The 17,378-nt window shown below is 33.4% G+C and overlaps 1 protein-coding gene across 2 annotated transcripts in view; it reads left to right on the forward strand.

Moving 5' to 3' along the window:
• The window catches only part of LOC145690269 (ATP-binding cassette subfamily G member 4), a 185,598-nt gene extending 169,241 nt beyond the window's left edge, over positions 1-16,357 (forward strand). For both annotated transcript variants that reach the window (XM_081765001.1, XM_081765000.1), the window contains 5 exons: positions 954-1,153; positions 6,001-6,169; positions 8,559-8,659; positions 10,107-10,262; positions 13,364-16,357. In XM_081765001.1, the coding sequence (XP_081621127.1) occupies positions 954-1,153; positions 6,001-6,169; positions 8,559-8,659; positions 10,107-10,262; positions 13,364-13,708 (971 nt within the window). In that variant the 3' untranslated portion in view covers positions 13,709-16,357. The remainder of the gene's footprint in view (positions 1-953; positions 1,154-6,000; positions 6,170-8,558; positions 8,660-10,106; positions 10,263-13,363) is intronic.
• The last annotated feature ends 1,021 nt before the right edge of the window (positions 16,358-17,378 follow it).

The following is a 17,378-nucleotide window of genomic DNA, read 5'->3' on the forward strand; positions in this document are numbered from 1 at the left end:
CATATTTTCAGTGGCATAATTGTAATGTTAGGTTCAAATAATATTAATTAGGACTCCAAGCATTCGTTTCAATGTTCATGATTGTTGGCGTATGATTTGTAGCTCTTAAAATATTTAGTATTCTGACAATTATTGATTTAAATTATTTAAATGAGCTCCTATTTTAAAGTAAAAGAATTTAGTCGTATACCAACAAACTTAGTAATAGTATAATACTGTATATTACTGTAAATTCTTCTATAATCGTATTACTTAATAATCAAATTTGGGTGTGATAATATATGTTAAAAATTAAAAGTCAGACGTTGAATGTTTTTGTACAAAAGGAATATAATTTTGCTCTGTTGGATTTTTTATTATTGATCAAAAATACATTATTTTAAGGATCTTCAGAATGAAATACATCGGAAAAACCAAGTGTTCTGGAAAGTGCATATTATAGTATTCTGAGGTGTTATTACGAAACACCTCAAATACGAAAGAAACACTAAAGAAAACTTTTGTGGGCAAGTTGCTGTAATTGAATGAATCCTTAGTAGTATTATAAGTGCTGTAGTCATTTGAAAGCCTGAAACTTATTTGTCTTTACATTAAAAAGACTTATTCAGCAAGTTGTAGTAGATGTGTTTTGACGTTCGTATGTTTCTCTTTAAATGATTTAGAAAAAAAAAATTATCGTTGTAGCGCTCTTCTTTTTTAAGAAGAGAAAAAAGTTTAAGGTTTAAGAATAGTATACGTAGAAATTTTACTGAACGAACTGAAATTCATTGTATTATATTGGCTAGTCACTGATACATTAACCCTTCAATAATTGTTGGGCTTTCAAGTTGGAGTTATAAGGTACTTCCACGTTCAGCACCTTTTCAAATCTCATTAATATGCTCTTTACGGGTTACTATAAATTCAAACTATGCACTGCGTAGGTGTTATTGTGGCATTGCTTCCTTTTCCAGCCCTGAAAAATGGTGGCGATGTACCTCCACCTGTGGTTATACCGGTGGACTTTACAGCTTCGGAAAAGCATCAGGATAACTGCACTGCAGCTCTTTTGGATCCAGCTGTATCTGGGAAACAGCGACGATATGCTACTTCTGGGTGGACACAGTTTTGGGTTGTTCTGAAACGAACGCTTCTTTTTAGCAGAAGAGACTGGGTAAGTTGATACTTTGTAGAATAGAGGAACGAATCAATAGTAAAGAGGAAATTAAATCCTGGTTATTTAATATTAATCCTATTCTGGGAGAAGAATTACTCAGCTTACATTCCATGTGGTAAAGCAAATTGATACAACATTCCAGCTTTGCCTATGTCAACGTCGTTTGATTTGTGTAACAGCTATGATTCCCTTTAATCACTACGTGGATTTCTTAATACCTAGCATGCCTCGTTTACATTGAAACCAGTTCATCTAGAATCTGTAAGCACCAAAGTAACATATCCCACAGTAACTTAGGTAATGTGTGAGAAACATAACACTTTATATGAATATTACGATTAAAAATTGTCGATATACACATTAAGGTTACACTGTTTTGGTAGCTTGTTCTGTCTCCGAGGAAGTTCTCTAATCTTCCTCTAAGAATTCCCTTCGCTGCGGACAACCATCGACTGGAAATATATATCCCTCATTTCCGAGTAAATTGTTGACCCCTTTTTCCGAAGGCCTTCTAATTATATCACACCTGCTGAACGTAAGGCTATCTTGGTGTTGGGTCCTGACATCACTATCAGCATTCTCCGCCCCACAAATAAGTTCCATCACAATGGTTTCGAGTTATTTATTGATCTGGATCCCTACATCTATTTTTCAACTGCGTGTACTACGGACCTGTTACGAAGGGCATTATTCATGGTTTTCTCACTAAGATTTAATTTGACCAATCATTGTACACTCGAGGACATATTTCAAACCGCCATCTTGCTCCCTACTCCTAAACATCCAGAACTCCTAAATGTCCACAAATCTAGTAATCAAGGTAGACCCATCGTGTCCACTCCCATCTCTGCTTTCTTCGACTGCCTCTTTCAATTCCACACCCAGGCTGTTATCATACCTCGAAGACACGAATCACTTCCTATCCATTATTCCATTCATCACTGAACCTCTGCTTCCTAGCACCATTCTTCTAAAATCACCCTACCCTCCATTGATTTAATTTCATTAAAAACCAATATTTCACTCATCAGTGACCTCAGCGCCCTTGATAATTTCTAAATCATCATCTTCATGTATCTCAGCACACAGTTCCTAAACCAAGTAACTCAGTGTCCTAACCTACCTATCATTGTGAAATAACGAGGTAACCTAGGTAATTGTTTTAGTTTGATTCATATGAATATTCTTATAGCATATACGTATGTTAGTAATTATTGATATTAGTCAACATTATATTATTTAATATAAATTAATCGAACTGATACCGTTTTTTCATCCTTTCTTTCTCGTTTTTCAGTCTAAATAAAGGATGTGTTAAATTTGATTGGAATTAATTGTTGTGTTTAAGATATTATTATTATTATCAATATCACGTATCAAAATTTTAAGACTTTGTTCAGATCTACGACCATCCTGCTATGTCTGCAGTCCCTAAACAGTAGGTCTAGCCAAATTCACCTAATCCTTGTTCAGCCATATGTTGATGTAGATGATATACTGATCCTTGTTCTTGATGTAGACAATATTCTTGAGGACGAATGTCTTGAGAGTGACGTAAATATCAAGTCTGTTAGCAGTATATTATAGCTTCGCTTAAGAATTTCACATCAAACATTATCTTCCTTATGCCTGTATTTGTTCCACCATATCATTCCGTAACAACTATCTCAACATCCTCTCGTTAGTATTTTCCAACCGAGTATATCTCCCCTATGTTATCCGCAAACAATCGTGACAATCCCTCTATACAGAATCATTCTTAATTTCGCTTCCTTCATCCCATTCAGCCTGAATTTCCTACAGAAACTCATGAATCTTACTTATGCATGCTCACCATCTAGAATTGTTACATTGAACTGAAGGCAAACTCGGAGACCAGTAGTATTTGTATAATTGGTGAAAGACTTCTCTATGTTGTTACCATCGTTACTTGTAAAACTTACAACCAATATTATTAATTACTAACACTACGATTACTACGAACCAAGATTATATCGTACTAAACTAACTGAAAATAATAAAACAATTGTGATTGTAGACATCTATCATCATCTTCATATTTTTTGGAGCTCTTCTGTTTTATGTAGAATCCTATTTTCAAAATCTGTGTTGTAAATTTGACAGATTGTTTCGTCTAAACACGAGTTTCAGCCATCACAAGTTCCTACCGATGTTCTGTTTCTGTTATATGACCATAAAGCTTTTATTGAACACTCGTTTGACATGTGCATTACTGACTGATATAGCGAGAATATATTGCACTATTTTGAATAGATTTAATGCGTCTGCTATCTTAAAAATTTCGTTCCATAATTTAGAACAGTTATTATCTTTCTTGTCAAATGTTGATATGATTTATAGATTTCAAAACAGAAAATTTATTGTTCAGTTCATTACCATCCAACCGCCATCCAGCTAATTTGGCGGTTGTCAAAACATGAAATAAAAATGATATTGGTGCCAGGCGATAATACAATCTCAACAATGAAAATAGTGTATTTAAACCTATCCTTCTGTTGCAATAAAAATATAAATCACTAACAGCAAAGTATAACATATATTATAAGGTGTAAAAGGCATAGATAGTTAATTGCATGTAATTTGATACTTAAGCTGTAGATTTAGTTCGTTCACCCGTAGAGTGTATTTCGAACCTGGAGACTCCGGGCGGCATTCGCAGATCTGGAAACCCAATCACTACATCATCTGGCTTACCAAAGGTACCTCAGCCTTTATTACGTGAATTGGACCCTTGAACCACCTACAACCATATCAAAGAAACAGAAGAGCACATGTAAACTTGTATATTCGACCCTGGTCTGATTTTCCAGGACTCCACCGCAATTCGACAGATGCGATTTTTCCAGTCTCTTTTAAATTTGTAATACACTCACTGCTGTGTCGGTCGATCTCCAATACACTTGCAGCGCTCAGATTCTTCATTTGCATCTCCTAAAGTACATAACACATCATTACACTACATTAGAGCACTTCACGTAAGTCCTGAAAATCTTCCCTCCAGACTTTTTCAGTTCTCTCAAAAAGAGTTGGGAGAACACGTTACAAGTCTATTCATGAACACCACTGGTCTTATTCTAGACGACAACGACGAGTACGACGACCACCTCCTCCTCCTCCTCCTCCTCCTCCTCCTCCTCCTCCTCCTCCTCCTCCTCCTACTACTACTACTACTACTACTACTACTACTACTACTACTACTACTACTACTACTACTACTACTACTACTACTACTACTACTACTACTACTACTACTACTACTACTACTACTACTACTACTACTACTACTACTACTACTACTACTACTACTACTACTACTACTACTACTACTACTACTACTACTACTACTACTACTACTACTACTACTACTACTACTACTACTACTACTACTACTACTACTACTACTACTACTACTACTACTACTACTACTACTACTACTACTACTACTACTACTACTACTACTACTACTACTACTACTACTACTACTATATTATTATAATAATAATAATAATAATACTTACCAATATGATTCATATTCAAAACAGAGGTAAGGATTAGCTATATTGTCGTAATATCATGAAGGAAGTCCTGTATGATTCTCAGATAATACTAATTCCAGATTTCCTAATTTTTCAACGTTTTCTCAGGTTGTGATGGTGAAAGATCACATTATTCTATAATCGGTTAAACTTCTTTTCGTCTTCCAGCGATATGCTGCAGCTTTTATACCGTGTGCCATTTAAAACATCTCGCATGACTCATTACTTCATTGCCATAATACTATTGAATCTAGATTTGCCAAACTTAATGCAAAATTTGATGTATTCGAGTTCGTAGTTCAATTTGAAATCTCAATTATTTCAGTATGCATTGATACAGAAGCTTATGTAGCATTACTCTCAATGTTCATAGTACGACGACGTGTAACATACTAATCCAAAAAGGTCACTGGTCTCTGCAGTTGCATCTGCATGCTCATGCTTCCCTGTGTTTCGTATACTGAGCTCGGAACTTTCTATTACCGCCACGTTATTAAAAGGGGGTGCTTAATATAAAGTAATAAATTGAAATACCTTTACCTGATCAGAAATACGTGAATCTTTTTTGTTCTTTCTTTTTCTTTTTTCTTTCCGCACCTATGACTCTTTATTTCCTCCTTATTAGGAGTGGAGAAAGAGAAATAAATGAAGGAAATCATAGTTCAGAAATTTTCAATAACACATTCAGGGTTCTTTACATAAAATGTTCCATGTGGCGTACAATATGATACATATAAGGAAACCCTGAATTTGTATGAGGACGACAGTGAAAGAAGATTTGAAACTTGAAAAAATAATATTAATTTTTGACAATGAGTTCCGTAAACACAATGAAGAAAGTAAAACTCCACATTGACCTTAACCAGGTCTTCTGCGTACCATGCTGGTATACTAATCACTACGCTACCAAATTTGCTAACTGACGAAACCCAAATTTTGGCTCTTGGTGCTGGTACTCCATGGACTAGCATACTTGTACGGTAAGCGTGAAACTCAAATTCAGTCCTTGGTCGAGTCTCACGTTTTTCATTGAATTTTATTGCATTCGAACCTTTTAAGATATGGTATAAGAAGAATTTATTATTTTCTCCATTTGTTATACACTATAGATCAAGACATAAAATTTCATGTCTAAATCCAGTAGCCAGTTCAGAGTTTTGTTGCCGCTTGGTATTTGGCAAATAAAGTAAAGGTCAAATCTAAAATATTTGGCCGGAAATTTTGTGCTCTGCTGTATATGTACTTACTTAAGTGAATCCTAACTTTGATTTTGCTTCTTTTTTTCAGACGCTGATGTATCTTCGTCTGTTTGCCCACGTACTTGTTGGAATTCTGATTGGTGCCTTATACTATGACATAGGAAATGATGGTGCTAAAGTTCTTAGTAACTTGGGATTCCTTTTCTTCAATATGCTTTTCTTAATGTATACATCCATGACCGTCACCATTCTCTCATGTAAGTAGATAAAAGGAATCCAAAGTGTTACTAATTTGTATTTACTGTACTGGTATTTACTGTACCGTCCAAATGTTCGGAAGCACTAAGAAATGGGGGGAGTACGAAAAAATCAACATCATAATTATTAACACAAAGAAACTCTTTTTTCACATGATGAAACGTTTAAAGAAAATTAGTAAAGTCGAAAATGGGATTTTATACATAGAGAAATTAAACTCTGGCCTCGGTCAAAATAGTCACTTTAATTTTTAATTACTTTCTCGCAAATTCTTGCCACTCCTCCGATTAATTTGTTTAAGAATGCCGTATACAATTACTTCCATTCGAGCTGTAAGTAATCCCTCAACTATTTGACACTAATTACAAACTGACTTTCCATTCTCTCTTCACTTCGTCCCTCACAAATTCGATTCAAGGTAAGTCGGGTAATTGTGATGGCCATTTCATGATTTTTATTAATCTTTCGTCGTGTTTCTGTTTGAGCAATCCTGTACACAGTTTAAAAACATTCTTTGGTCGTTATCTTGTTGATATACTATAATATTTTGCCCAGAGGGTGTTGCATGGTCTCGAAGGATTTTTAAATATCCTTTTCATAATATCCCTCCTATTTTCACCAGACTGCCAGGTTTATTGCCTCCGAAACATCCCCAAAATCATTATACAACTTCCTTTGTACTTAAATAGTTGACACAGTACACATTCCAGATGCGCTCGTGTTTGCTGAGTGGCGCACAAAGATCCATCTATTAGAACCTAATAACTGAAATTTAAATGCAACTTCTAAAGACCTTGCTTCCATTGGTCTATAGTTTATTTTTTGTGTATTTGCTTAGACTAATTGAATTTTCTCATATTTAGCTGTTATTTGCGGTTTCTTAGCAGACCGTACTACTGAATACTTCACATGTTTCGTTTAAAGCATTGATTCCTTTTAGATAAAATTAATGAATTGTTTCTACTTTGTGGTCGATTTGGTCCTTCCAATTCGATTTCAGTAATCATTTGTACGAGTCTTTCATTGTCTAACAAGAGAACAGATTGCTTGAAGCGCATTTAAGTTCAAATATTTGTTAGGTGGTTTAATGTATCTAGTTTAGCCTACGAGTGTTTAATTGTAAATGATGATACCTGATATATGTAATACAATTTGCAAATGCATTGATTTCAGACTTAAGAAAATGACTATAATTTATAATAGACGATAGTAATAAAATACGTAAACAACCAAAACAAGACAATATTAGAAAACAAAAAAAACTAAGAAATATGCAAAGGAACTTCTTGTGTTCTATTTCACTTAGTGCTGCAACATGAATCAATACAAATAAATAACTTTCTCATATATTGTCTAGCGTAAATTGCTATTGACATGTAAAACTGTGAACTGCTCCCAAACTTTTGAACGGTAGTGTATATAAAATGTAAGTGAACTTATTTGTTTGGGAGAATTTTATCATTCGCATTCAATGTTCAGGTGGCTGCTGTGCTGAAATCTTCTGTGCTTTTGTTAATAATGATAAGATTTGAGTCATTTTACATTGATCACAATTTGTAGAACATTAGTTATTACTCTACTCCCAGAGACAGCATAGTCATAATCCTTCTCCCCCAAATACCCGATAATATTGCCGGAAAGATATTATGTTATATTTTTATATTAACATCCGTTATAAAGGCGCGAAGCGCTGGTGATGAAATGTTTAGTGTTAGAATGAAAAAATAGGCTGGAAGAGATCTTGACATATATAACAGTCACGGTATTTACGTAAGCAATGAAAAATAATCTTTTATTTCTCTATATGGTATACCACTCATGAATCTCTGAAATAATATTCAATAATAAATACAATGATAATTTACAATAGGTTTTTTTTAGAGCAATACTTGATTGTATTATAACTTACAATAATAATAATAAAAAGAAGTTGTTAATTGTATAACCTGCCTCTTTTTTGCTCCTTTATATTCATTTGAAATGTGAAAGTAAGAAAGAAAAGAATAACTTTAAAGATGAACTTCTAATTATTGTAGTTGGTGATGTGATTATTTTACACTAAGAGACGAAAGAGAGAATTTTCGTCTTTTTATGTATATACATACGTATATATGTAGTACCAATTTATTTTAGTTTATTTTATGTTATAAAATGTTATGTATTTAAAAGTTTTTTTTTATGTTATAAAATGATGTCTCTATCAATTCTTCCACATTTAACAGTATATCTAAATATAGGACCAGTTGCAATCGAAATGTTATATATTGTTACCACCATCTTTGAATGCAGTATGTTTAAGTTTGATTTTGTCTCCGAATATACTAGCAAAATATTTTATATTCCTGGCAAATATATTAAATATGTTTTCCTGTGTATTTTCGTTTTCAGTCCCACTGGAAATGCCGGTATTGGTGAAAGAGCATTTTAATCGTTGGTATTCGCTGAAGTCGTATTATCTGGCTATCACGTTATCAGATCTTCCATTTCAGGTACGTACAGTGATTAACCAATATTGACTATATGTAGAAACAAGCAATATATATGATCCTAGTCACACATTGAACTGTGTTTGCACGTAATGTTTTGGAAAGTAGTTAGTAGTTAATTCGAAATACTTTCCTGTTATCCAGAGACTACAGTAGTTTCTAAAATTCCTCAATCCATCCTAAATGTGTATTACGTCGAAGATTTATAGCATAGCATCGAAATATAAGAATGAATTAAAAGAAAGAACAAACAAAAGAAATTGGAATACGGATAGGTTAGTGTATTTTAATTAAGTAGTTACAGTTATGTCCTTGATTCGATTTGAAGATTATGATAATTATAACATAGTTCAGAAGTAACAATGGTGCAGTAACTGGAACAATGATACAAAGAAAAGTTACAATTACTAGTACCCTCCAGTAAACTAGTTCATTGGTTATTTGAGAAATAAATTTTTCGTCAATTAGTGTTTGTCTACCACAAAGTCCGCATAGCGAAATCAAGAGTTCAAACACATGTAGATAAAGCTTAATAGCTCCGCTGGTACATAAAATGCTGTGTGTTAAATCATAATGTAAGTTTAAAGCCGAAATCTGCCAGTATTCAAATTTTACGTTTCGCAGAAATTCTGTAGTAAAAGTAGTTGGTAAAGTCTTTCTGAACTGAGTAGCCTTTCAAAGAAAGCGTTTGAATATTGAGAGTCAAAGTAAATAAGTCAATTAAATCTTTAATAGGAAATTAAATGCTTTATAATAAAATGTTATTAAGAATTAAAAATTAAGTTAATTTTTAATTTATTAAACTGCGTCACCGTTTAGACCAATGATTCCCAAAGTGTGTATTAAGAGATTACAACTTTGGAAAAAAAAAAAAAAAAAAAAAAATACGAAAATTTTAGCAACAATGCCCCAAAATTCCGATTCCGTTCATAAGGATGCTGTAGGCTTAAGAAATTAGTAATCAATTTTTGGTTTGGATAATATCAGAGGCTTAATATACCATGTTTCCTCGAAAATAACGACCATCTATTTTTTTAAATTAAATTTTTGCATAAGGCGGATTAGGGTTCATAAATTGTGCTTGTCAATTCCGAGCGTAACCGGTCCTAACGTGCTCTCTGATTGTTACGAGAAACGCACGAAATAAGTTTTGTTGAAAGGTTGGAGTACGGTGTTTTCTTGGAGTAGGGGAATCTGATGCGAGCTAAGAACTATTTTCTGGTTAGGTCTTACTTCCTGGGAAATACAGTATTAAACGAAGAGCTAAAAAATAGACAACTATTATAGTGTTTCATATTCCATAATAATAATAATATTTTGTTATAATCCAATTATTAACCTCTGCTAATATTAATCAAGCTCTTTAATTTGCGAATTCTGTTTATTTTATTATAATTCTTTTAAGAGATCTAGTCTCCTTGATTTTGTGTAATTTTTATTGCTTTTTCAGGCTGTATTTTGTGTTGTATATGTGCTGATCGTGTACTATTTTACATCTCAACCACTGGAGACCTTCCGATTCTCTATGTTCCTTAGTTCATGTCTGCTAGTATCGTTTGTTGCTCAAAGTATTGGATTGGTCGTTGGAGCAGCTATGAATGTACAGGTAAGTAAACACTTTGGAATACATATTTCCTTGTCGCGGTAAATTTTTAAAAATGGCGTGCCGTTGTTTTTAAAGTACATCATATTCTTGTATGGAAATGCTAAATTTGCACCAGAGCAACTTAGGTATAAATTGGCACAATATTATAACCAGAAGTGACACAGAGGTTTAATACAACACAAAAATAAATAAATAAAAATAAAATTAACATCCTTACTTCAGGCCTAAAGGTGATCAGCAATTAAGGACAAAATTGATCACAGAATGAAAAACATACGCTGGCATCATGGTCTCACTTGGAGGGAATACAGAAAAAGAAGTGCTTCTGATTCAAAAATTATCCGTTGAGTTTTTTAGTTGATTCAAGTACCCATACTAAAAACTCGTCTTAAAATAAATCGTTCTCTCTTACCTTCACACCCAACTAAAGAAAGAGCTCATGAGTGTTGCAAATTTATAGCAGAAAAATAAGCAAAGAACTTCAGTATTTTTTTAAATTCAAAATTCGAGTTTTAGAAATTAAGATTTGACATTTTCTTTCTTTTTCAAACTTAGTTAATGCTTCAAAAAAGGTGTACATGTGTGAGAGAGAGAAAAAAGCAGAGATTATAAATAAATAAAAACAATCGATTACAGGTTGGATACAAATTACAAGAAACACTTCATAGATAGTTAACTTGAATCCATTAAGATAATTGAACAGATGTAAAATAAATGCGAAGAGATTTTCATATTTTGCGTAAACCACGTCATATTTAATATTTGACTTTTTTTTTCTTTACTTTACTTTACTTTACTTTTAAATGATGATAGAGAAGAAAATATGGTGATCGTAAAAAATTCGAATTCGAGATTTCAACTGATTTACACGTTACATGGCCTCTATTTATTTGTTTATTTTCAACTTATAGCAAAAATCAGGAATCATAACAGTATGTTAGAAAACGATTGAATTCCAAGCATCATTTTGAAATTGCTATAATTTTGTAATTATCGTGACACAAACGAAACTCTTTGCCCAGCAACCTAGTACAAACGAGTATGTATAGATTGAGACTAATGGTTTATATGTAGATGCAAAAATTGATTTTGTTTTCGCTAACATTGTATTACCAATGTCTGTGCAACAAAATACACAGAAAACTTAAGTGCAGAAATCTTGAAGTAAGGTGTTGCAAAATGATAATAGCATCATAGCTAACAAAATGATGCTACAACATTTAAATTACTATATCATGAAATATCAAAATGCGGACATTCTTGTACAGGGTGCGGCAGCGTTCATAGCAGGATATTAAAAACACACCATCAGGCAGTAACTGTAATTTATTTATTACCTCATATGTCAATTAATAGTTAAAGGTATGCCATTTACTAATGTGTAAGTCATTGTCCATTGCGTGGATTACTTTTTGAATATGACTCCTGTCAAATGATGCCCCCTCTGCACAACACATTCATCTAGGCGGCGTTGGAAGCTTTCCATAACGCCAGTTCTGATGCGATTGCGCGATTGCCATTGCCGACGGCAGTTCTGATGCGATCCTTCAACTCAGGAATAGTGGCACAACGTGTTCGGAAATTTCTTGCTTCAGGTAGCCTCAAAGGGAAAAGTCTGCAAATGAAAGATCAGGTGAGCGAGGCGGCCAGGAAATGTCACCAAAACGGGAAATTACTCTACCTGGAAATGTCTGTCGCAAGAAACCCATGCAAATTCTGGCTGTATACGAGGTCGCTTCGTCTTGTTGAAACCATAATTGTTCCACATCCACATTCGACCATACCTAATTGGGGAAGAACGAAGTCTTGCAGCATCTTTAGGTAGCGTTCACTGGTGACAGTTCATCCACACCGCTGTCATCCTCAAAGAAGTAAGGGCCAATAATCCCAAAGGAAGCAACACCACACCACAGTGTGACACGAGAACTATGCAAGGGCTTAATGTGCAGTTCATGCGGGTTTACGTCACTCCAATAACGCATATTCTGCTTATTCACTGAACCACATAACTCGAAATGAGGTTCATCTGACATCAGGATGGTGTGCAACATTTGTGGATTTTGGCGAAGGAGATCACGCATGATTAAGCAGAATGTTTCTCGTGAAACCCAAAACAATCTAATTTCCTGAACAATCTGCAGCTTATATGGGTAAAAATGGAGATCTTCGTGCAATATTCTCCTGAATCAGCGATCGGACATATGCACAGTTTGCGAATGACGACGAGCAGATCTTTTTGGGTTACGCAATATTGCAGCACGAATATTTTCCACGGCTTCTGATGTCCGCACAGTTCTTTCACTTCTTTCCGGTTTGCCATTGCAAACAGAACCTGTTGTTCGAAATGCACGTACCCACCTCACAATGATCCGTCCATCTGGAACTTTCCCATGACGTCCCAAGTTGAAATGTTGCCGAAATAGGCGCTAGGTAGCAATAACAAAGTCGTTATTCTTAAAATAACTTTCAACAGCAAAGGCACGGTGCTGTGTACTCCACCGCTCCATATCACTGTCACACTCGAAATGGCAGCTCATTAGTACACGAATGCGGCACGAGGCGGCGCGCATTCATGCAGTACGTCATTGTACTACGCCAAGTGAAATTACGCTATGAACGCTGCCACATCCTGTATTTACTATACACTGCCCTCCTTACTTTGCAGGTATGCTAGCCTGGAAGTAGATAATAAGAAATGGAATCAGATATGCCTTATATCTAACCCTTTCAACGTCTAAATATGACAATATATTCACAAAATAAAAACATAGCAAAGTTTGCAGACTAAAATTTTAAATCTCAAAATGCAGACATGTCCGCATAAATTCTGATGTATGGTAACCCTAAGCAATAATGTAGATAAATAGCTTCCATTAGTATTCGCAGTGGTTTTGTCAAAATATAGAATAAACCACAGTTAAACCAGATCGAAAACGATTAGTGAAATTTCATGAACTACAGTGATTCTCCACTTCTGGTGGTGGTGGTGATATTATTATTATTATTATTATTATTATTATTATTATTATTATTATTATTATTATTATTATTATTATTATTATTATTATTATTATTTATGAGCGTTAATTCTTCTGTTTCAGAATGGAGTGTTCCTAGCTCCGGTGATGTCCGTCCCATTCCTTCTGTTCTCAGGCTTCTTTGTAAGCTTTGATGCAATTCCTATCTACCTCCGGTGGATTACATATCTTAGTTACATCCGATACGGATTCGAAGGCACTGCTCTCGCCACGTACAGCTACGGCAGAGAACGTCTCAAATGTTACCAGATCTATTGCCATTTCAAGGACCCAGAAACCACTTTGGAAGAGTTGGACATGACAAACGCAGATTTTACTGTGGATATTGTTGCTCTCATTGTTATCTTCTTAGTTCTCCGTTTAATGGCTTTCCTATTCTTGAGATGGAAATTACTTTCTCAACGATGAAGTTTATGTTAAAGCAAGCATTTAGATATTGAACGTAAGATATGTATAAGTATACTTCTCGATTTTTTTTTCTTTGTGGAATGTGTACAGTGTTCTCTGCTGTCCATGCGTATCATACTCTCTTAACTGTGATATTATTCTTTTTTTTTTTTTTTTAATGACAAGAGTTAAGGTAGAGGGAATTTTACCTTAAAGCCGAATTTTGTTAATTTGATCAATCTAGAAACGCCTGCAATGATACAAGGATTTTTTTAAAACGGTATAGCTTTTTTACGACAGAAATTCTGCTGTTACATATATATAATACATAAGACATGTAAGAAATCTATATCTTCTTCCTATAACTGCATATCAACATGACTACTATCCTGTTTAAAGGCCGTTACACATTATCCTCAGCCTGTAGTAGCAAGTTTTAACTGATCAATCAATGTTCTAACCAGTGAAAGAAACACATTTTACTTCAAAAATAGTCATTGATTGATTTCTGAACTGCATACTAAAATCATTTCTAAATAGCAGCTGCTCCTTGTATCGATATATAGTTTCGCAGGTAACTACTTTGCTTTCATTCGACAAAACAGGAATCAAAGCAAGAAATGATATGATATCCTCTAATTTACAGGTACTTAATATCAAGTGATTATTGTCGCTACTTAATATAAACATGACATATGATAGTAAGTGCCTTTATTCACATACGTTATGAAGAAGCCAGTATACTTAATTATTTCATGTAAGTACTATATAAACAAAGAAAATTTTTCAGATTTATTATTATTATTGAAGAAAACTATAACCAGGGATATGGATGAAACTGAAGAGAAACGTTGGAAATACCAGTATTTCATTCGCTTTATAATATTAGGATTTTAAAAAATATAAATTAAGCTAGCTTCATTATGTAACTGTCAAAAAAAAAAAAAAAAAAAGACCAGGCAAATTGACAAATCCAGTGAAGTTACAACAGATAACAGGGCATTTATTTCTGGAAGTTTTTTTTTTTAATCTTCTAAGAGGTAGCTGTTTTATAATGAAATAATTTGTTACATTTTGGTAAACGCCGCTTGAATTTGATTGATATTTACTTTACTTTATTTCAGTTATATATATATATATATATATATATATATATATATATTAGCCGAAACTGTTTCACAATTGTTATTAATATATATTTGGTGCTTTGGTCAGTTTTGTTGTATTAATACTGTGGAATATTTAGAAAACTGTCATGAACAATATATTTTTAAAAAATGTGCCATCGATCAGTTTTTCATGAAGCTTCGTGGGAATTATTGCTACAAGTTGATATGTGTATCTAATAATAAAAGTATATCATCTGCGTTTGCACAAATTTGTCTTAAGCATTAACTTATTAAGGAAAAAGAGCAGTACCCCATAGTTAAATATATGCAAATGATTTAACTTGTACGTTGATTTGAAAAGATTGCCAGAGATAACCAATTCAAAGTATTAAATTAGATACATACGTTTTTTCACTTAAAAAATACTAATTATGGTAGCTACCTTTTTTGGTGCCACTTGTTATTCGTATGGGAAAATGGGTATTTCGTAGTTAATTCAATGAAGATGTGTTTATGAAAGAGATAGTTACAAATTAAGACACGAGAATGACTTGTTAGACAATATCCGGTTGTGAGATACAGTAATTTACCGAATTTTTTAAGAAAACTTATTGGCTATAAAGTGTAAAATAACATTTGGGCAAAGTACGTTGAACATCTCTAATAATTTCTTTTATATATATATATATATAAGTTTCCACTTATTGCATGTGGTCTCCGGTATATCAGTTTCAAATGTAGTAAACATAGAGTAACTTTGAAATAATTCAAATAAAAGTATCTATGCTAGATCAAATTTTGCCGATAGGTAGCTGTAGCGTGGGGATCAAGTATCAAGTAAGTCTGATGGACGGGAAAAGTAAAAGGACTTCAAAATATGATAGAGATCAATAATTATTTTTTTTAATCGAAACATATATATTATATTAAAAGCGAATTTGTAATTTCGTTGTGCGAAATCTCTTTAAGAAAAAGTATAGTATTTTGTGTTTGTGTGCGTGGTAACTGTGTTTGACGATATATTGATGGTAACAGGTTTTGTATGTGTGAATATCCTTACTGGTGATAGACTTCTTAGTAAATGAGATTGGCGGTTATACATACGGAGATTAAGATATGATAAACAAATTACCTGACTTCACTTCTATACCAGTGCAATTGACCTCTAGAACTGAAGCTCTCAGAGTGTAGTGCATATAGAACTTATATGAAATATACATTAAATTTTGAATGTATACAATTCTATAAATAAAGCTGGTAGAGAAAACTTCTTAAGAATAATATATATATATATATATAATGTATATTATATTTGTATTAAATTCATATACTATGAATCTATCTATATATACATAAAATTGAAGATAATAGAGAAAGTATTTGATATAATTATTTTTAATTGTAGTGTAAGAAACAACTTTAAACTTGTTACATTATTTTGGAAACATTCTCATTGGGGTAGTTGAAAATGTCAGGTGGTTATATTAAGAAAGTATGTTATTGTTTTTACTGTGCTGAAAATTTTTATAATGTTGCATAATAAATAATATTATATTTAAAACATGTTTTAATCATGAATCCTGTTCCAAATATCTCCTTGAAGTTAAATAGGAAGCCACTCGTTAGAAATTAAATTTTCGATTGGAATTTTTTGCACGAGGGGAGAAAAGAAGAATTTACCATATTTTAACATGTATAATGCGCACTCAACCATTGGAATCAAATATTACGAAAATAAGTAAATTGGAATATTAATTTCTGGCCTTCTCTCTTGGCATATGAAGAAAGTCTTTCTGTTTTCTCCACAATCTTACGATGGGTGATGACACTAAGGTTGCCACCTATCCTGAATTAGGTGGAATATCCCGAATTTTAAGAAAATTTTCAGCGTTCCGAGATACGCCGTAGAAGGGACGCATTATAAGGCGGGACGCCAAATCATTCAAAAGACTTACAAAATAGGCGATAGAAATTCTTTATGACATTTGTAAATTTCGACCTACGATATGACTGTCGAATTATAGACATGGTTTTATCGCTAATTTTGTGTGTGTGTGTGAGCAGCAATGAAATCATTGCCAATGATACTATTCTTTGATTCCACCGGCTCAACGGTTCATAACTCCTGTTCATGTAACAGCCAACAAGCTAACGCTACGAGTTGTCTGTTTTCATGTGTTTTTGGTGTAAATGTCATTCATGAGTATGTACAAATTTGGATATTAAGATTCGGCATATATTCGACAAGTGTGTCCGGCTTTAGGCTTACCGAAACGTATCAACCCTAGATGACTCTCTCAGTAACAGGGGATCCAAAGTGTGTCTCGGCAGCTCTGTTAGCGTAATATGTAGTATATTTCATAACTTTTACCTTAAAACTCTCTGTATGGAAAAAGTTCCGAGTTTTTTTCAAACTTCTTTTGTAAAATATCAGTTATGCGTAAAGTGTACGAATAGAAACTACGTGCTGTTTACGCAATGTTATTGTATCAAGTCAGTGCCACCTATAATAATAATAGTGCTTACTCCGCGTTTAGCTATACATCGTTATTCGGTTCTTTATATTAATACTTAACTGATAA

Source organism: Thermobia domestica, chromosome 7 (genome assembly GCF_964235325.1).
Source record: "Thermobia domestica chromosome 7, izTheDome1.hap1.1, whole genome shotgun sequence".
In the NCBI taxonomy this organism is placed as follows: Eukaryota; Metazoa; Arthropoda; class Insecta; order Zygentoma; family Lepismatidae; genus Thermobia; species Thermobia domestica.